At 38.5% G+C, this 22,481-nt stretch overlaps 1 protein-coding gene across 1 annotated transcript in view; it reads left to right on the top strand.

Annotated features, from left to right (window-relative positions):
* Positions 1-22,481, top strand: part of LOC146001409 (uncharacterized) — a 57,735-nt gene that overhangs the window by 23,080 nt on the left and 12,174 nt on the right. The window contains exon 4 of the mRNA XM_083138726.1: positions 7,908-8,310. Coding sequence (XP_082994852.1) covers positions 7,908-8,310 — 403 coding nt within the window. The remainder of the gene's footprint in view (positions 1-7,907; positions 8,311-22,481) is intronic.

The raw sequence follows: 22,481 nt of genomic DNA, 5'->3' as shown, positions 1-22,481 counted from the left end.
GATCACAAATCACACTGTATTAAGCATCACATCACAGCAGACAGCCCAAACTGCCAATATCACCCTCCAGTACCATCGAATGACAGAAGTCAACAACTGTAAACCTAGAGCACAGCAGAGAACTCAAAAATTTAAAAAAAAAAAAATTATCCTAAATATATGCAATCCCTTACAGAGCTTTGTGGTTTTCTCTGGCATTTATTTTTACTGCCAGAAAATAATTTAAAAGTGACATTATGCTATGGAAACAACATCTTACCAGCAGAGGCAGTGTGCAGGTGTCACTGCCCACACATATTGCTTATCGTATTTGATGCATTTGCATAAAATAAATTATTCAAAAGATTTGTTAGAGGTATCAATCACACTCTGCATGATGCCTACCTAGTCTATCCCTTACTGCACTATGAATTTGTTGCTTCCCAAAGTGCACTTTATATTCAGATAGATTGATCGGGATTTAAGTCTGTACATTTGTCATTCCACGGGGTATCACACCTACGACCCTTTGAGGCAAAAAGGTTACCACTGTGACATTGGGGTGGCTATTATTGAGCAAATCTGTTCATCTTCATGTTCCATACACCTTCTGAAAGTTTTCTGCATGAGTATCAGAGATGCAAAATAGACGGCTTTTTTGAATGGACTTTTTTTTTCTCTATAAAAGGCCGGCTTTTTTTTAGAAAAAATGAAAATTTTGGCCTTTACCAATTACAGCTAACCTATTCCACTTGAAGTTACTATTATGAGTTTACAGGTTTGTAGTGACATATTTTACAACTAGCTAAAAAAAATGTACATGATGTAGCAGCCAAGAGACAGATGTTGGCCAATCCCAGTGGACACATATTGCATAGTGGTTCAGATACAACTTAATGCTAGCTTTAATTAGGAGGCAAAATGCACTTGGTGGGCATATCAGGTGCCATCTTTGAATTAGTCTCAGTCAAGACAGTGACAGTGTACAATTGGTTGGTAATGATGCTATTTATTGTAATTATTATATTCAATAAACAACAGCACTTCTACAAACAAAAAAGCATTAATAAAAAAATATAATGCATTTTTCGAGTTTTAGTGAATGATAAAATATATGCGAGACACACACATGCAATAATTGGTTATTATTTTTTATTAATGATAGTAATTTTTGTAATTATTATAATTGATAAATAACTGCGCATATATAATCAGCAAAGGAAGCAGTGTTTCAACAAAAAAATGGTTTCTTGAATTTCAGTAATAAAGAAAAAGTGTGGGTCTGTGAGCTGCCCCCCTGTATGTCATTTCAAACTGTAGGTCAAGTCCAGATTTCTTAAATAGAAGCCATTTGCGGCCAGTATTATTTACTTCTGCGAGTTTTAGTGCCAGTGTATATAATTGAATTATAATAATGCCATTGTTGATATATTAATATTAATTAAGGATGCATATTAATTTCCATATACAATTTAAAGATTCAGAAATGTGTTTATGAGTGAAATTGTTAGAAATACATTTACTGAGCTGTGCTCTCACAAAGGTTGAGAATTACTGCAACAAGTGGCCAAAATACAAGGGGGGATCAACTGAAACCCGTTCAGTGGTCATAATTCGTGAAATAAATTTTATTTCGAGCTGAAACTGGTACACTGTCTAGAGGCGTCTATGGTTAGCGCTCAGTAAAAATATTGTTCAGAAGAAGTCACCATGAGCGTTGAGACACTTGTCCCACTGTGTCACTAACTTACAAATGCCGTCCATGTAAAATTGCGAAGGCTGAATCTCAAACCAATCACGGACAGCGTCCTGAACTTCAGCGTCAGACTGAAATCTCTGACCTTTCAAAGCCTTCTTTAGAGGCCCAAAGATGTGAAAGTCACAAGGTGAAAGGTCAGGGCTGTAGGGCGGGTTTCGCAACATTTCCCACTTGAATCGTTGAAACAAATCCTGCACTTGGTTTGCAACGTGTGGACGTGCGTTGTCGTGCAACACAATGACTCCACCAGTCAATAAACCAGGCCTTTTGTTTTTGATGGCTCTCCGTAACTGTGTCAAGGTCTCAAAGTTAGGTGCGACGTTGATGGACTGTCCTGGTTCCTTGAAGTTGAGCAATAATGGTCCATGGCAATCAAAGAACACAGACGCCATAACTTTCCCCGCAGACGGTTGCATCTTGAACTTTTTGGGACGTGGAGATGAGGGGTGTTTCCACTGCATAGTGGAAGGCTTTGAACTCGGTTCAAAATGATGGCACCAAGTTTCATCCTCAGCAACAATGCGCAGCAAGAAGTCGTTACCTTCCAAATGGTAACGTGACAAATGTTCAATGGAGCATCCCATATGCTCCAACTTTTGGTCCTCCGTCAGTACCCTGGGTATCCACTGCGCGCACACTTTATGATAACCCAGAGCTTTCACAATTTTGTGAGCAGTACCATAACCCATGTTTAACTTGTTCGCTATCGATCGAATACTCATGCGTCTCTATCTGCAGATATTGCCGCATTCACCTTTTCACACATGTCTTCTGTGGCAACAACATGGGGTTAACCAGGACGGGGATAATCAGTGGTTTGTTCACGCCCCTTCCGAAACATTCTTGCCCAGTCCACCACTGTTGTTTTGGACACGCATGCATCACCATACACATCTTTCATACGCCGGTACACTTCAGCTGGTTGACAACCTTCGGCACTCAGAAACTGGATGACAGCACGCTGGTCCTGTTTGGTCGGATTGGGGATGTTGAATGCCATCTTTCACTTGTTATACCTGCAAAACGGAAACACGTATAAACTACATTCCTACACCCAACACACACAGGGACATTAGCCATTACACACTATTGGACAAACAATATCCTCCTACACACTATACCAATAATACATGGAACGAACGGGTTTCAGTTGATCACCCCTTATATATCTCTAATTGCTCGATGAGCAAGTTTAGCGACCAGTTGACCAAATTATACATGATGTAGTGGAAATCAAGATTACAAATGTTTACTGAATATACAAAGTTTAATGTAAAAAGATTTGATACTAGATTTTTAAAAGGTAGAGCAGTATTTTCTTGTTTGCTTCATGTAGGTACGTGTTCATTTTACAAATTCAAACATTGAAAGGCGCCCCCGATGGCATAGTGGTAGCGTCATCGTCTTTTAAGTAAGGGGTCCCAGGTTTGATACCCGGTGGAGGCACATAGTGGTTCCGGTCCGACTTTAAACTTGTGGTGTTTGCTTATAACGGGTATAATTTTAAAAGCTCTACCATATTCTCCTCGTTAAATTAACAAGGAGTTTTGCGTAAGTGTGTTGTTGACACTTGGCTCTAGATGTCGAACAAAGTAAAACCGGCAACGCGGCTTCCCCTAGCGGGAGAACCTTGTAACTCAAGAGAGAAAGCCACGGCTACAGGCGAAGTTTTCTCCCGAGAGAATACCAGTTGCAGCTGTGGCATACGTACGATAAGGAGCTTCCTTCTCCTTGCTCGAACACTGGCGAAGGTGATCGGATCCACGTCGACACATGAATTTGACTGTGCCATTTGACTGATGGCTGGACATGGAATAACTAGGTATACTAATTTATCTCATTTTGGTTTGTGTTAAGAGTTAATGACTGGTCACTTTTAGTTCATTATGATTTTCAGGAATAGTTTTGAAGTATCCATTTTTGTGCATTGAATCTTAGTTCGTTTATTCCATGCCAACCACAGTACAGTCAAAATTAGTCCGCTTGATTTCAAGAATATCGTCGATATAAGAACATAAAGTTTCCAATACCTAAACCATGCAAATACCATTGTATTTATTTAATATGTGTGTTCATCGTCATAATTTTTAATGGTATGTATGGTTAACCTTCGAGCGGGCGCACCTGCGCAAAATTTACGCCAAAAGTAATTTTCTTTAATTTTCTTGTGTTTCCCTTGAATTCGTCGACCTATGCTTTTTATGTATTCCTCAAAGAGGTATTTTGTGTTGCATATTAGCAGTCATTGTTACTAATCCATATGTTATACTCTGTCAATTGTTGTTTATTTCAGATCAGAACACCGTGTCGTAAAGTTTGCGCTTCGCGCCTGCTCCTGTTCTGTAATTTTTTCGCCCGGTCATTGTTGAAAATGAGTCGACAAAACGTAGACGTGAGCGAAATTCAGCGTATCCTTCAAGTTTCTTCTGATGAAGAGGGATCACATGAATTGGACAGTGATAGTGACTTAAGTGACGAATATATAGAAGTCAATCAATATGACAGTGAATCATTTAGTATCATTCGTTAGGAGCAAGGATTTTTATAATATAAACGTAATTTTTTTTGGGTCTACATTTATTTATATCATATCTGAGGTTAATATAAATTAAACATGTTGAAATGCAAGTTAGAATGCTGAAAAAAAAATTACTTGTAACATTTAGGTTTTCAGCAGGAATATCTGTCGTAAAAAGTATGACATGCGCCTGCTGATGAAAAGCGTGGTGCGCTATAAATATGTAATAAGTTACGTACTGTATTTTTTATTTGTTTCAGCATTCTAACTTGTATTTAAATATGTTTAATTTATGTAAACCTCAGATATGATATAAATAAATGTAGACCCAAAAAAATTTACGTTTATATTATAAAAATCCTCGCTCATAATGAATGATACTAAATGACGTAAAAAATGCGTCACACGCCTGCTGGTGACACGATTATGAACGCGCCCGCTAGAAGGTTAAAGGAAATTATTTATTACTCATGTGGGTTTTAGTATGTTCTGTGGACAACTATATTTATGAAGAGATATTTGTCAGTTGTTGGGAAAAGGTTGCTAGTTGTACGGGGAATAGTTTGTGAAAATAAGTGTCAAAGAAATTGAAGTTTGACGTTTCTAATTGTTCTTATTTTGTTAATTAAGCCTTCCATCTTGTTTTGGTACATGTTGAGAGTGGTTCCGTTTTCGTGGCCAGACGACCACGAACACGGAAACCAATATCTAATCGCGACTACTAAATAAAATGGGAAGTATACAGTATGTTTGGGATTGGGTGCTCGAGATCCACGTTAATTTGTGAGTGCATAAGGGGTCATATATCTGTGGTCATAGCTTGGAATGAACGATGATTTTACCACAGAGGTAATAAATGGTGGAATCTAGTAAAAAGAGAAAAGTGTTGCGGGTTTGAGTATTCTTACAGGTCTAGTTTTTGACAATTATGACAATTAACCTTTTTTTTTCTTTTGCTCTAATTTTGGCCAATGCTGATGTGAAGTGGTCGTGGGCTTAGTGGTATAAGAAAACCTATTTAGTATTTTTTTGCTTCCAAAATTTTACCACTATATTCGAATGATGCGACCACGTCACAAACTGTAGGGCCAGTCCCAATTAGCCTTACAGTGCATAAAGTGGACTTAAAGAACCAAATGGATCAATCAAACATTTAAAATCATATCATATATATTATTAGGTTCTATTTCAGACACATACAAAACTACTCTAGTTATGTGAATATGTTTATACTACATAGATTTATGTTATAAACCTACCGAAATATGAAGATAACACTTGGAAAGAACCGCTCATTCGGAAAAGCCAGCTTTTTTTAAAATGCTGTTTATGTCTAGCTATAGATTTCATATTGTAAATTGTATTTTATATTTAGAAATGAGTGTCTATTTTACAGCAGGGAGATAAACACATGGAACAGGGAAAATACTGCCGACTCCTTTATTTTCATTGATTTGAGACACTTTTGTGAAAAAAGCTGGAAAAAAACAACCAAAAAAGCCACGGAAAGAAACTCCGGTTATTTTACGACCACTTCCAACTGTAATGAGGATTCATTGCTCCTAAAGAATCAAAACATAAAGACAACACTTGTTATTTAAGTTCACTTTATGTGTGGATAGGCTAATTGGTTATGTGTCAAATTGACCAATAATAATATTTTTGAACCTTTAGTATTCATATAAGATTTTTTTTCATTCATTGTACTTATCCAAAGGTCAAAAATTACAAAACTTCGGATTTTTTGGGCTCTTAGTTTTTCAGCTATTGACTTAACAAAAAGAAAGAGTTGCAAAAAATTGACATTTTGTAATTTTTAAACAGCTGTAAATGAAAAACTGTTTGTCCTAGAGAGCTCAAATTGATGTCATTTTCTTCTGCTTTAAGAGCTTAATTTGAATTCTGTATTTTTTTAAAAAAAAAAGTAGATTGATTTTTCCAATATTCAAAACACCCAATTATTTTTCTTAAATTACTTGTTTTCAAGACATCAATTGACTATTTGTGTGCCAAATGACATAATGGTATACCAATGGATTCCTACGAAAAATATTTTTTTTGTGTGTTATTATACGTGAAATTTTCTAATTTTGTTGACTTCCATATTGCAACCATAACTACAAGATGAATGAATGGTTGATGTTGGAATTTTTAAAGAATGGTGTCTCAGATGCATAGTTTAGTTTGCATTGTTTTTTTTTTTACTCAGCTTGCTTTCAAATCAGAAGGTGAAATTACATTGAATGTAGAGTATATGATTAAGCCATGTCAATCCATGAATGTGGTACATTATTCTGCAACTGAAAGTTGGATTATTATTATTATTAATGCTAGAATGACACAATCCATAGAAGCTTGTAGGTCATTGAAAATCATCTGTTTCATTACCAATTGATATATTCTCTTGGAAAATCAAGTACAGTTGAACCTGAGTTATATATATGTCAATGTGAAGATAAAATAACATGTATAACTAAGTAAAGTTGTTTTTATAGTTACAGAATCAATGTAAAGAAAATTGTAAACTTAGTTGTAACCCTACTTTAATAATAAATAATGATAATAATAATATTATTTAGAAATCAGATTTAGATACCATGTCATATCATTATTAAAATACAGTAATTGTATCTATTTTGAGGAACGAGATACATGTAAAACAGATTAATTGTGTCATATAAAGGGATAAATGAATGAATCTAATAATTTGATTATTAAGTTCTATGTGGATTAGCATCCGTCTCCTATAAAAATTTTACTTTCTGGTCATGCATGTAACTTTTCCTCTTTCTGTTTTTCATGGCCAACCAGTAGCAACTGAAAACATTTACTGAAGGAACCGCTGTTCTGTACTTATTATTATGGAATCTATCGACATATTTTTATCATGTTTTCATATTGTGATTATGTACAAAAGAAAATGCGTCTCATGTTCTGAACAACTGCGGCAAATCTTTCTCCTCTGATTTCTCTGTGACACACTTGTATTTATCTTCCTTGGAACTTGAGACCGACCGCCACCATGCCTGCTTATCCTGTTTCATATTTCAAACTCGCCTTTCATTTTGTAAAGACAAAAAATCTATATTTGTGTGACATTGTTGTAGTTTGGTTACATACATATGAGCTGTATTTTATGAAAAATAGTACATATAATGATGAATTACATATAAATGTGTTATGTACAACTAATGTATAATTAACAAAAGTAAGAAGTAAAGTGCTTCCATGTGCTTTGCACCATGCCATGAAGGCGTATAGTGTTGTGGAGTTAGGGCTCCACACTATCTTGTTCACGGCCGAAGGTGGGGGATCATGTGATGAGCTTCAAGCCCCTGGTCGCCTTAACCCCCCAGAGTTTCCTTCAGGTACACACTTTATGTGATGCTGGGTGGCTACCGGAGCCGCTTTTAAATAAAACTTCTGGTGTTATATGGTAGTCAGATGCCCTAACAACTGAGCTACCACAGTTTAATTAACACGTTTTTAAATTTCATTTGGCTTGACCTTCAGTAATTTACATATAAAGCAGATTAATGCAAAACTTAGTTACATATGAATCAGTCTCAACTGTATATAAAATACATATATTTTCTCATTTTTATTTTCAATTAAAGCAATCTGATGTTCATGTGTAAAATGTCTTTGCAGATTTTGAGATGGAGTTTGATAATCACCCTTCGTTCCTGCAAGTTAAGGTAGAGCCTGGCATCATGAGTTACTCAATCGAGAGTGAACCCAATCCTCTTCTTTATCATGGAGATTCAGCTGAAAATACTTGGGAGCCATCATCATCAGTTATTAAGGAGGAACAAGTGGAAACGGAACAAGCAGAGAATTTTAGTGGCAAGTCTGTTCACATAAACTCTTGTATTGTGTCAAGTGAGTTTTTACAGGAGGATTGTAAATATTTGGATACAAATGATAACATTACACATTTCAGTGCTGTTGAATTAAAAAATAATGAGATTGACAGTGTTAGAGTAGAACCTGAAGATGTTAAAAATAGTGAAGGAACAATTAAAGATGATGGCCCAGCTTCCGTGACAGAAAGGTGAGTGCATGAAGTATTTTCATGAATGAAAACTGGAACCCAGGGTGGCTGCTCACCAGAAATTCTTTGAATTCTGTGGGAATTATTGGCTGTGAGAATTATGCGTGAATTTTTGTCCGTAGATGTGAAAAATTGCCGCTTTTACTATTCCAAATCCCATTAAATTTATACATATTTATAAATGCTCTGAGGCAAGTTTTTCATAGTTTAGCTTTTATTTTTGTCTAGGAAGGAAAAGAAAGGTGTGAGGAAAATGAAACAGAATTCAATCTGTTTAGCTTTTTCGAGCAAATAGAAATTCTGTCTTAAACAGAAAAATCCATTTACTTTGTTACTACTTTGTTACTGTTTTTTGCAAGACAATCTATCTGACAAATGGAAGATTATTGCAGGAGAAGATATCTTGACGTTGATTAGGTTAATTTTACTTTGAAATTGTACAATTAACGATTTTTTTGTAGATTAGTATATCCTGTAATATTTATGTCTTGCGATTATAGATGTATTTCGAGTCTGAGTATGTGATATGGCAAATGTGAACTTCGCACCTTAGGATACCATTTAATTCAGTTGAATTTAAATTTTTGGACACCTCAGAATCACGCAAACCCTTTATATTGTTAATATATATGTCTGTGTGTGTATGTGTGTGGGTGATGTGAGGTGGTAATAGATAATGTTGACATAGAGGAAACATCTGCTTGTACGCTTGAGTTTTTTGGAAGTTTGCCTTGAAAACTGGGAACTGTACTTGAATTTGATCATGATCCTAGATGGTTAGCCACCCTGGTACCACATACTGGATGGCCACAAATAAAGTTGGCCCACTCAGAACCCTGTGGAGTATATCTGAAGCAGCAGATTGCACTGAAACTTGATAGAGGCTATGGGGAAGGGAATGCTGATCAAAAAATAAAAAAAAAAATGTTCAAATTTCAATATGCTCCCTGTCAATATGAATAACCCTTTGGAAACGTAAGGCAGTGTGATCAATGGACAGACAAAGCATTTTCTTAGATGATGATCACTGTGCACCAGATTTCAGTAAAACATTTCGGTCAATCTGCTTGTGAACATTTGAACTTTTTTTTCTCATCGGCATTTGCTTCCCCGTGGTCTCCATAGCCCCTATACCAAGTTTCATTGCAATCTGTTTCTTCAAATGGGCTCCAAAGGTCTCTTAGTAGAGCATGTTTAATTACGACCATTCACTACTATGACTATATTTTCTCAACTTGAATATTTAGTTGTATTCAAAATTGCTTCTTACACATGAGTAGATACATTGATTTTCTTAAAGTCACAATGAAGTGTGGATTTCAAGGCCCCTCTCCCCCTTTTCCTCCCATCTTTAGAAAAGAATTCTTGGAAGCCTTGCAGTAAGTGGCTGATGACCATCCACAAGAAAGTAACTGTTGCAAGGTTAGGCATAATGTTTAGAATATTTAGCAGATAATTGAGCAGCTATTGGCATTAAGCTTTCAGGTCTTAATTCTAACAAGCAGGGACCCAAGAGAAACTGGAATTGTTCTCTAGTGTGCAGGCCCATTGTATGAGGGACAGTCAAATGAAAACCGAACACCCACCATGAAACATATTCCTCGCAAAAGTTGGCAACACTGTTGTTACGTATCGATACTGCCATCTGTAGGGTAGGAGAAATGCATAGTGAAAACGCAAAGGTCCACACAGTTGCTTCGTCTTTGCTCAGGAGGTGAGTGTAGTGAAAAGTGTGTTCGTCCAGCATTGGAAATGGAGGCAAGCAAAGAAGAGCAGAGAGGTGTGGTTCGTTTCTTGGTGGCTGAGGGTGCTGGAACACGCGAATTTCATTGTCGCATGGCTGCAGTGTATGGCGAATACTGCATGTTGCTGACAAGTGTGCACGAGTGGCAGAAAAGATTCCGCGAAGGACGCACATCACTGCAAGACAATCCGTGCCCGGAGATGCCCATCGAGCCATTACGCCTCATGTGATTGCGAGGATCGATGGTCTGATCTGGGAAGACCGATGAATCACAGAGGAAGAAATTCATGTTCATGTTGGCATTAGTCATGTCTCTGTGCATGCCATTATCAAAGATCAGTTGCAGTTCTGCAGTTCCGAAAAATTTGCGCACAGTGGATTCCGCATCAACTGATGGAGGGACAAAAGATTGACAGAATGACTGCATGTCTGAGTCATTTGCACCGGTACCACGAAGAAGAGTATGCGTTTCTGTCACGTATCGTCACAGGGGATGAAACGTGGTGCCACCATTTTGAGCCAGAGAGCAAACTGCAAAGCCAACAATGGAAACACTTCGATTCTCCCATGCCAAAGAATTCCAAAGCTGTCCATACGAGTTCCGGTAAGGTCATGATGAGCTTCTTCTTCGACTGCAAGGGCCCTCTGCTTGTCGACTTCCTAGAGCGTGGAGCGAAAATCAATGCGCAGCGCTATGCAGACACGTTGCAGAAACTGTGACGTGTCGTAAAGTCAAAGTCAAAACGCCCTGGAATGCTGTCAGCCGGAATCATCCTTTTGCATGATAACGCCCATCCCCATACTGCCAATCTGGTGAGAGATAAGCTTCAGACATTTGGCTGGGAAACGTTTGAACATCCTCCATACAGCCCCAATATTTCCCCTTGTGACTTCGACATTTTTGGTGGCCTGAAGAAAGACATTCGTGGATGTCTGTTTCATTCGGACGAGGAAGTGCAACAGTGGGTGAGGTTGTGGATCCGTCAGCAACCTACCTCTTTCTACAAGACTGGAATTGATCGTCTCGTCTCCCAGTGGGATAAATGTCTTAACACTTGTGGCAATTCCTTTTTATAAAACAAACTCCACTGTCACTTTGTAGCGGGTGTTCGGTTTTCATTTGACTGCCCCATATAGTATATGCTTCCGCCACTAGATTCCTCTTGCATCAGTCTGCTGATGTGTCGTCGAGTGAAGTCGAGGTGTCATGTAGTAAATGTTTTGTTAAGCGTTACTTGTTTTTTGTAGAATTTTCTGATGGAAGTTTGAATAACATGCGCTTGTGAAATTCTGTTTACTGTTAGGAAAATCAGCAGGGGAAATAATTGTAATGCTTGAAACAGCTTACAAGGAAGCTGCTCTGGGGAAAACATATGGTTTTCCTGCTTCACGAATGCTGAATTGTCACTTGAGGACAACTTTGCTAAGGGTGACATGTCAGGACAATGCTGATTTCTTTTTTTGATATAAATGGTATTGTTCACTCAGAATTAGTACCTAATGGTCAAACTGTTAACCAGGCATTTTACCCACAAGTTCTGAAACGTTTGTGTGACATAGTGAAATAAAAATGCTACAAATTGTGGCAAAGTGGGTAGTGGTGGCATCACCACGACAATATTCCATCGCACAAACCTTGAGTGTGGAACAATGAATGAATGAATAAATGAATTAAAAGTTTTGGGTGCGACAGCACTTAAGGTCATTTTGCACCCTTCAATATACTCCGGGAAATATCCGCTTATTTAATAATCTGACTTAAGAGATTAGAACAAGGGTGTAAAAAAAACCTTGGGAAAAATTAAAAGTGCAAAGTTGTAAAAGGACCTGCACAAGACAAACACAACATATTAAAAGTCAGAAAAAACTAAAAGTTCCTCAGAGATGGTGGAAGAGACCAGCTGTTTGCAAAAATTTAAGAATGTTGGATAAAACACTGTTGTCATCACCCAACAGGGATGACAAGCAGCTCGGAAGATTAAAAGTCTGTCTGAGGATAGCAAAGTTTGCACATTCAATAAGAATATGCCGAACACTTAAAACAACGTTACAAACACAACACATCAGAGGGTCCAACCCTTGTAGCAAGTGACCATGCGTTAGATGGCTGTGTCCTATACGCAGACAGGTAAGAGTAACTTCTTCTCGGTGAGAGGGAAGGGACAAGGAACCCCAAGTAGCAATGGTGGGCTTGATGGCGTGAAGTTTGTTTCCCGTTTTTGCATCCCACTCTTCCTGCCAAGTGTCAAGAAGACAACCACGAAAAACATTCTGCAGGTCACTAGCCAGCAGAAGGTGGACAAGAATGTCGCCGTTTGAAGATGTGTTGTACTACTGGATGCCGAGAATTTGGCGAATCAGAGTATGCAACATGCTTGTTGAATCACTGCGCACAAGGACTCTTGACCATTGACGTCTGCAAAGTCCAGTGCCTTTAGAATGGCGTACAACTCTGCTGTATAGATGGAAGAGGCAGGATGGAGCGAGTAACTGGAACTTTGAGAGTCTAGGATGAAGATGCAACCGACTGATTCAACTGTCTTGGACCCATCGTAATAAAATACATTAAAATTGGGGTGTTTCACGCGAAGCTATAAAAACCACTGCTGGTATATGACCATTTGTGTTTCTGCCTTTCGAAGGGCAGTCAGAGAATAATCAATGGAAGGTGCAGGAAACTCCCAGTCTGAAATTCAAGATCTTCAATGGCACCAACAAATTGCAGCCAACAGCACATTGAAGAGCCTGCATCCATTTTTGGATAGCAACAACCTTCTTCGTGTTGGAGGAAGACTGAAGAATAGCAATTTGACGTATGATTAGAGCCGATAAAAAGCAGGCTTTTTTGGAAATAAACTGGAAATTTTGGCTTTTACCAATTACAATTAACTTATTTCACTTGAAGTTACTGTTATGAGTTTACAGGTTTGTAGTGACATATTTTATAACTAGGTAAAAAAAAATTACATGATGTAGCTGCCAAGAGAGAGATTATTGGCCAATCCCAGTGGACACATATTGCATATGGTTCAGATACAATTTTAACCTAGCTTACCGAGGTGAAGAGGTGAACTTGCAGGCCCACCTCATGTATATTTTTTAGATTTTTTAACTGTTTGAAAATAAATTACATTGTTCTCTAGGGTGTTCCCAATATTTCTATATTACTTTTGCTCATAAAAACATAAATGTAATGTAAATAGGAGGCAACATGCATTTGGTGGGTTTATCAGGTGCAATCATTGAATGCATCTCATTCGAGACACTCATGCCAGTGACAGTGTACAATTTGTTGGTAATGATGGTAATTATTATATTTAACAAACAACTACACTTCTACAAAAAAAAACATTAATAAAAAAAAATATGGATTTTGTGAGTTTTAGTGAATGATGAAAAATATGTGAGAGACATTCATGCAATAATTGGTTATTCTTTTTTATTAAAGATAGTATTTTTTGTAATTATTATCAATAAATAACTGCACATATATTATCAGCAAAGGAAGCAGTGATTCAATAATAAAATGGTATCTTGAATTTTAGTGATAATAAATAAAGTGTGGGTCTGTGAGTCACCCCAGTATCTACGTTTCTTGTATGGCATCATGGATAAGCTAGGGTTAAAACTAAACATGTAGTCTTGATGAGCACATCTGACCATGAAATGGACTTAAAACAAGCTCTTACATGTTTGTGTCTCAATATAAATGTTGGTCATAAAATATGAAACAAATGTTAATATCAAAATATTTTTGTTTCTGAACAATTAAAAATGTATTTACTGTTCACAACACACATGCAGAAGTATATGTATTACATGAATGTGTGTATATATCCTGTTTAACGGAGCTTTGAGATGGAAATGACACACGGCATTGCTTCATTAGAGTGAATGCAACATTTCGAACTGAAGCAAAATAAGCTGCAATTGTTGCTTGCCACTTGGCCTGTACCATTTTCTCCGGGAACATTCAGACCAAACCAACAAGTGACACATGTCACTTGGAAGCAGAACGTCAGTAATCCATTCAACCTTTTGAACTGAAGTGTGACAACGAGCTAAACATGTCACTTGCATGTTGCTCGGATTACACTGTTTTCTCAGTGGCATGCATCGTGCCACTTCTGTCTGTTGTTCTTACATGAACGTTGAATGTTTTGCTTTATGCTGAAGGAGACTGTGTCACTTGTCATCTGTGACTTCAGTCTGAAAGCTTTTTCAATGGCGTGCATCATGTCACCTCGTTAATATTTATGCATGCATGACCATCATGCATGGATGCTTGCTTACAGACTGAAGGAGCCTATGTCAGTTGACACTTTAATGTCACCCCCCCCCCCCCCCCAACTGTCATGTGTTGCTTCTCTCTGAATGTTCTCTATACTTAACAAGGTTGTTACCTACTTCATCAGACATTAAGATTTTATTCAGCCTGTAAATCACAGAGAACAAATTGCAAGTACTGTTGTTGGAAAATGGCCAGCTTTTTGATAGAAGGTTCCTTTTATTATCATGAATGGGCTTCTGGAGTGAAATAAAGTAATCTTGCCTTGTAATAACTTGCCTTGTTCAAACTAGGTCCAATTCAGATTCCTTAAATAGATTTTTTTGCCATTTGCGGCCAAACCAGTCATATTTGCTTCTGCTTCAGTTTTAGTACAAGTGTTATTCAAAAAGTTAATTGCACCCAAGGGTTGACGACTAATTTAAATCTAATTTTATATTTGACAGCAAGTCTATACATGATTGAAGTATGATTATATCATAGTTGATATATTAATATTAATGAAGGGTGCATATTAATTTCCATATACACTTTAAATATCAGAAATGTATTTATGTGTGAAATTGTTGGGATCAGGGCATCGACTTATAAGAAGAAAAAAAATTACTGTGGTGTGAGTTCACAAACGTTGAGAACTACTGCAAGAAGCAGCCAAAATACATCACTAGTTGCTCTGTTACCAGGTTTAGTGGCCATTTAACCAAATTATACATGATGTACTGGAAAGCCAGAATACAAATATATTTTACTGAACACAAAATTTAATGTAAAGAGATTTGATACTAGATTTTCAAAAGGTAGAGCAGTATTTTCTTTTTTGCTTCATGTACGTGTTTGTATAACAAATTAATTGAAAATCCTATCATACTAATCATACTATCAGGTTCTATTAAAAACACATACAAAACTATTCTAGTTATGTGAATATGTTTATACTATGTGGATATATTTAATAAGCCTACCGAAATATGAAGATAACACTCACAAAGAACCTCACATTAAAAAAAAAAAAACAGCTTCTTGAAAACACTGTTTGTTTCTACAGTCGGAATCACAAACCTTACAACCCTCTGTAAACAAACTGCCTCATTTCAAGTAACGTATTAATCTGCGTCAGCTGTTTGTGAATGGCACGAATATCATATGCTGTTTACTCGCACCTTAGCCGACTTTAAAATTTAAGTAACATGGAAACATGTATTCCTATTTTAACTGACAGATCTACACATTGATATATAAGAAATTTTCAAGAAGTTATTAAATGCGTGTTCTTGTTGAAGAATGAACGTAATTCCCTACGCCAAACGTTCCTTTGTCTGATACTGGGTTAACCGATCACACTTCCCCTTCTACTCCTCTCTCAGCATGGCAGCGCAAGAGTGAAACTGACAAGAGAGTGAGAGAATAGTTTCAGTAAATTCAAGCACAGCCTGCTGGATCCCGTTCGAATGAGCAAGCGGAATCCAGCAGGCGGTGAATTCAAGCCTTTTGGTTTTGTTGCTGCCCCTTCCACCAAATTATTGCCCAACATTGTTGACATAAGAGTATTGTGTTCTCCCTTGTGCAACAAATATACCGACAGTTTAGCGGAAGCTAAACAAAGATAAGCTGAGGAATAAAAAGAGATTGTATGTCTTTCTGTTTCTCGTGCATTGGAAAACAAGAAGACTGTAATAAGCACATTATGCACGTCTCATGCAAGTAATGTATTTTCTTACCTTTATTCAGCAGTTTCCGTTTGAACTGGAGGCATTTTCGGTGGTAGACAACAATATCATCCCTGTCAATGAGTGCCGTCTGTCAAATTTGCTTCCCAAAAATGAACTCAACGTACCACAATAGAAAATTTAACGGCGACTGTTAAAATGGGGGAGATTGTCATCACCACTATTAACATCCGCCAATATCTTCCCCACAATGGACATTTCTTTGATTGAAATAATACAAATGAACCTTGCGCCGTTTTGCGCTTATCTCAAAATTTGTGTACTTGTTTATGTGAGCAACAACGTGTTTGTTTGCAGAACTTACAACTTCACCAGTCATTTTCCTTTCTTTCACCACACCAAAAACACAAGATGCAGATACACAACAACACTTGGACACTAACTACACTGCTTTCTCAGGATACCACCGACACAACATCACATAAACATTAAGAACAACCTGCTTCTTGCCACTTTTTAAACGGCTGTATTTCCGAAAGAAAGTGGAGAACACGGAGACATTCCTGCACGCATGGAAGTCGCCATGTTTGAAACTGGCGCTATTTTATTGCTGCTCACGTGTGATCAGTTGTAATTTATACAATCATCACGTATTATTATTATAAATAGAATCCTTTAATGAATATATGTTTTAAAATGTATAATCCAATGTAATTTACACATTTTTCTTTCATTACCGTACTTTTATAGAACAGACTACATACTGTGGAAGAAATCCGTTATTAGGCTGTTGCCAACCTCAATACTTCTCACTAAGTTAAGTGCAGAAATGGAAGTGGTATGTCGAATGTCGGGATATGATAATGTGATTTCATTGTCAGTGAGGATGATGCTGCATGGGGACAGGGTGGGGGGGGGAGTGTCTGCACAGGAGCTGATCTATTATCCAGAGGTGTACACCATCAGGATGGTGACAACATGAAGGCATCCTCACATTCCAGAATACTCACGTGGGTCAAGGAGGGGAAGGACAGGAGGGAGGTTGATTCAAAATGAACACATCTCAAGGAGAGAGAAGAAAAATGTGACAATATTTGAAAATTCGCCCCCAAATATGCATTTTATTTTATATGTAGGGTACAATAAAGTGTCACTGCCTCAAAATATTTCTGTAACTTACTGTCTTCTTTCCCCACTTTTTTGCCAGCCACAATGCTTCACTAAGTTGCCATTTTAGTTTCCCTTGGTGTTCTTGCTGCATAACCCAGCATTTTTGAAAGTGGTGAGGGTTTTTTTTAGTAAAAATTTAGAGAAAAAGTAATCCTTTGGTGTGAATCATCTTACCTCCTGGGGGATAAAATGTAAATTGTGTATTTGATTTTTATTATTTCCCTTCGCTTTTCTTTCACTTGTGACTAATCCCGATGATGAGGATGAGTGATCATTACATGAAATTAATGAAAGGACACTGATATATGACACCCATGCCGGGAATCGAACCAGGGAACTTCGGTTGCGGTTCATGTCCTGAGAGAGTTATTTTATTTAAGTGAGCTCCAGCTATCATTAGTTTTAACATTTTGATGAGTAGCACAAACACATACAGTGTGGGTACCACTTGACTTACTTAATTCCTGATACTCCCTGTGAAACATAGGGCTTCAACAAAGCATCTCCACCTGGTCCTACTGACAGCAATTCTCTTCACTGCATTCCAGCTCTTTCCTTCCTCCAATGCTTCGGCGTGAACAGATGTTCCCCACATCTGTCTAGGCCTCCCTCTTTTCCTTCTTGTCTGTGGGTTCCAGTCTAGTGCCTCTCTCGACAGCCTCATTTTCCTTGCTCAACGTATGCTCTATCTAATTCCATTTTTGCTGCTTTATTTGTATGGACACCTCGGTTTCTCCAAATTTCTTGGTTTTGAATCATTTCTGGCAAAAATATATTCAATTTTTTTCTCAGCCAGCAATTGATGAAGGTCTGTAGTTTAGAGGTGATCATTTTAGTTACCTACCATGTCTCAGACCCATATAACAGTACAAACTTAACATTACTTTGAAAAATATGAAGTTTGGTCTTCATAGATATCTTCTTGTTTTTCCATACTGGATAGAGCCTCACAAAGGTTCCATTTGCTTTTTGGATACGTTGAGAAACATCCTGTTCAGCCACTCCGTCTTTTGCCACCAAACTACCCAAGTAAGTAAAGCTATCCACATTTTCAATAATCTCTTCACCAGTACTATACGTGTCTTTTTTGTGTAGTTAATCCTCAGCGCTTTGGTCTTCTTGGAGTTAATCACAACTCCATCTTTTTTTTGCACTTTCTATCAAATCTGCTAGTTTTGTTTGCATATCACCATGTGGTTCAGACAAGAAGCACAAATCATCTGCAAAATCAAGGTATTCTAGTCTGTTATCTGTTATTCAATCCCCATTGGATACCACGTCTTTTCCCTCCTATTACATTTCACATCACTGCATCAACAACAAAAACAGGAACATTGTGGGTGATAATATACAACCTTGCCTCACTCTAGACTGCACATCTGTTGGCTCAGATACATGGCCTTCATGTATAACTCTACATGTATAATCACGATAAGTTTCTCTGATAAGATCAAGAATTTTTGTGGGCACTCCATATCGTTTGACTTCCTTTCACATTGCCTTTCTGTTGACTGAATCGAATGCTTTCTCGAAGTCAACAAAAACTCTATAGAGACGAGATGACAATTCTATACATTGCTCCAAAATTATAATTATCTGCAAGGTGTTAATTTTGATCGATACAACAGCGATTTGGTCGAAACCCTGTCTGTTCTCTTCTGAGTCTCAAGTTAACATGTTCCTTAATTCTGTTTAGGATAACTCTAGTGAAGATCTTGCTCAGAATGGAGAGATGTGCTATACCTCTCCAGTTGTCACACTTTGATGTATTTCCCCTTTTTCGGTAACTTTACCAACAGGCCACTCCTCCACTCCTTAGGCATCACTCCCTCTATCCATATCTTCTCAAATAAGGGCTGCAACATATTTGCTGTGGTGTTTGTCACTTTTCATCACATCCAGTGGTATGTTGTCCACACCCGCTGCTTAGGTTCAGCTGGAAACACACATTCAGGATGCATTCCTCACCAAGGAACATTTAATTGCAGTTTTCTTTGACCTCCAAAAAGCATATGACACAACGTGGCGCTTTGGCATCATAAAGCAGCTCCATTCTTGGGGCGTCCATGGCCATATGGCGTACTTTATTCAAAACTTTTTATGTGATCGTTTTTTCCACGTACGTGTTGGGAACTCCTTTTCGGATCTTCACGAACAAGAGAACGGTGTCCCGCAGGGCAGCGTACTTAGTGTGACTCTGTTTGCCATAGCAGTGAACAGTGTTATGGAAAGCATTGTTGCCCCTGTACATGGTCTTCTGTATGTAGACGACCTCACGATTTTTTGTCGCTCACGAAATCTTGCGTCAGCTTCTCGTCAACTCCAACTGACGATAAACCGTTTGGTTGAGTGGTCCTCCCAAACAGGTTTCACCTTCTCATCCGAGAAATCCGTGTGTGTGTGCACTTTTGTCGTCAGCGTACATGTCATCTAGATCCTGATCTGTACATGGGGAAATCTCCCCTGTGCTTCGTGAATGAGGTCTGCTTCCTGGGCCTCATTTTCGATAAGAAATTAACATGGCTACCTCACCTTCGCCAGTTAAAGTTCTCTTGTCTTCGAGTTCTCAACCTTTTACGCGTTTTATCTCATACTTCTTGGGGTGCTGATAGGACGGTACTGCTTCGCCTGTACCGTGCACTCATCAGGTCGAAGCTTGATTATGGATGTGTTGTGTATTCTTCTGCCGGCCCATCTAGACTTCGCATCCTAGACACCGTCCACCATGCTGGTATTCGTGTGTGCTCTGTTGCCTTTCGTACCAGTCCAGTCGCCAGTTTATACGTAGAGGCATCTGAGCCGTCGCTGTCTCTGCGAAGACAGCGGCTGGTAGTGAACTACTTCCTCCACCTCAATGCCCTCACATTCATTCTATCATGCTGTGTCAGACGAGGGTAGGCTGGCAAGGTATCGGCTCCACCCTAGTGTCACTAGACCATTTGGTGTTCGTGCAGACGAGATCCTGTCAGCACTTGGTGTTGACAGTGATCTTCCTGGCGTCTCTCCACTCATTCCGCCTCTCCCTACCTGGGAGTTTCCTGCACCTCCCATCGATTTTTCTCTGGCTGCCCTTCCAAAAGCAGAAACACCAATGGTTGTATACCAGCAACGGTTTTTAGAACTTTGTGCGAAGCACCCTAATTTTAATGTGTTTTACACGGATGGGTCCAAGACAGTCGAATCAGTTGGTTGCACCTTCGTCCTAGACTCTCAAAGTTCCAGTTACTTGCTACATCCTGCTTGTTCCATCTATACGGCAGAGTTGTACGCCATTCTAAAGGCACTGGACTTTGCAGACGTCAATGGTCTGAAGAAAGTCCTTGTGTGCAGTGATTCGACCAGTGTGTTGCAGACTCTGGATTCGCCGTATTCCCGGCATCCGTAAGCGCAACACATATTCAGACGGCTTGTGTCCTTATCTGCCAGTGCGGATGTACACTTCTGTTGGGTCCCTAGCCACGTGGGCATCCAGGGAAACTAAGCAGCCGATGCTGCCGCCAAGTCTGCTGATGCAGATGGCGACGTTCTCGTCCACCTTTTGCCAGCTAGCGACCTGCAGAATGTGTTCCATTGTTGCCTTCTTGACACATGGCAGGCCGAGTGGGATACGGAAACGGGGAACAAGCTTCACGCTGTTAAGCCCACCATAGGTGCTTGGCGTTTCTCGTCCCGCCCTTCTGGGCGAGAAGAAGTTACTCTTACTCGCATGTGTCTAGGACACAGCCGTCTTACGCATAGTCACTTGCTACAAGGGCTGGATCCCCCATTGTGTCGTGTTTGTAATGTTATTTTAAGCATTCGACACATTCTCGTTGAATGTGTCGATCTTGCTTACCTCCGGCAGACTTTTAACCTTTCCGGCTGTTTGTCATCCCTTCTTGGGTGATGACAGTATTTTATCAAATGTTTTTAGTTTTCTGCGAAGACCTGGACTCTTCCACCGTCTGTAAGGAGGTTTTTAGTTTGTTTGTTCTGACTTCCTAATGTGTTGTGTTTGTCTCGTGCAGGTCTTTTTACAACCTGCACTTTAATTTTTCCCAAGGGGCTATTTACCCCCCCTTTTTTAGTTTTCAGTCAGAATTTTAGATAAGGGGATATTTCCCCGTATACATAGAAGGGTGCAAAATGGCCTTAAGTGCCGATGCACCCATAAATTTTAAATGAATCAATCAATTAACCATTATGTAACTTTCAGAGCCGATTTAAATTTCTCCTATTGTTGGAACATCAGTCCTAATTCTTACATTGTAGTCAACATCACCATCATTATCATTTTCCTCTTCCATCTAAACATCCACAGAGCGATTAAGGATTGCAGAGAAGTGCTCCTACCAACGTTTCAGTTGGTCCTCAGTATTTGTAAGGAGGGTGTGGGTACCACTGGCTCCTGCTATTATGCAACTTTTTGGTCTTAATTCTACAAATTTTGAAAACCCAATCTTAAGTAGCTGGTATTTCTCTCATATTTCTCAGGATCATTGTTTTCTGAATGTGGGCACATTTGCCATCTCTGTCCCTCACGGAAACATAATCTTTCTTGTCAGACATTTGACTTCATCACTTTGGTAAAAATCTTTAACTAATGAGTAGGGCTCGGAAGTTGAGGAAAAATCTTTTTTTTTTTCCTAGCGTCTGATTGAAGACGAGGCCCAACATAATTTTGGGTCATTGTAGGCCAGAAAAAGGTGTGTTTTATTTGTCCTTTTTTGCCTTTTTCAGCAATTTTTTGGCTTATTGGTCTTTTTTTAGCCTTTTTGTAGGGTCTTAATGGCTTTTTTTTTGCAACTGCACCTTCTTTCCACTACGTTTTTACTGCCCATCCCCAACTGCTGTCTACAGGAGGTGCAAACTTTTATGTTTTCTTCACGTCTTTACTACACCAGTGTTCCTTTAACTTCAAAGGATTACAACAGTAAATGGACTACTACTTGTCATTCCTACCAAGATTTCTTTTTTAAAAATGAAGACACTAATAAAGAATGTTTCAAACAATACACAGCACAGAAGTTAACTGAGATGTACTTACACTCGCAGCTACACCACAACTGATCCAGTTGGACAAAGAAGCATAGGAGAGCAGGAATAAACAAGTCACTGCAGGAAAGGGATGACTCACACTTGAATTTTGACTGAACCTTCAGTAGAAGTGTAACAATTTTGTAAATTTTGGAAAATTACTTTTTTTGGAAATTGAAAAATACATTTTTGAAAAAACTTACAAAATTTGTTTTTCGCAAAAAAAAACCAAGCATGTTGTATATCAAATGAAAAGCCCTCTTGATAAACTTTAAAAATGAGACCA

Source organism: Lepisma saccharinum, chromosome 17, assembly GCF_977018435.1.
Source record: "Lepisma saccharinum chromosome 17, izLepSacc3.1, whole genome shotgun sequence".
NCBI lineage: Eukaryota > Metazoa > Arthropoda > Insecta > Zygentoma > Lepismatidae > Lepisma > Lepisma saccharinum.
This window is presented reverse-complemented; position numbering and strand designations above follow the sequence as displayed.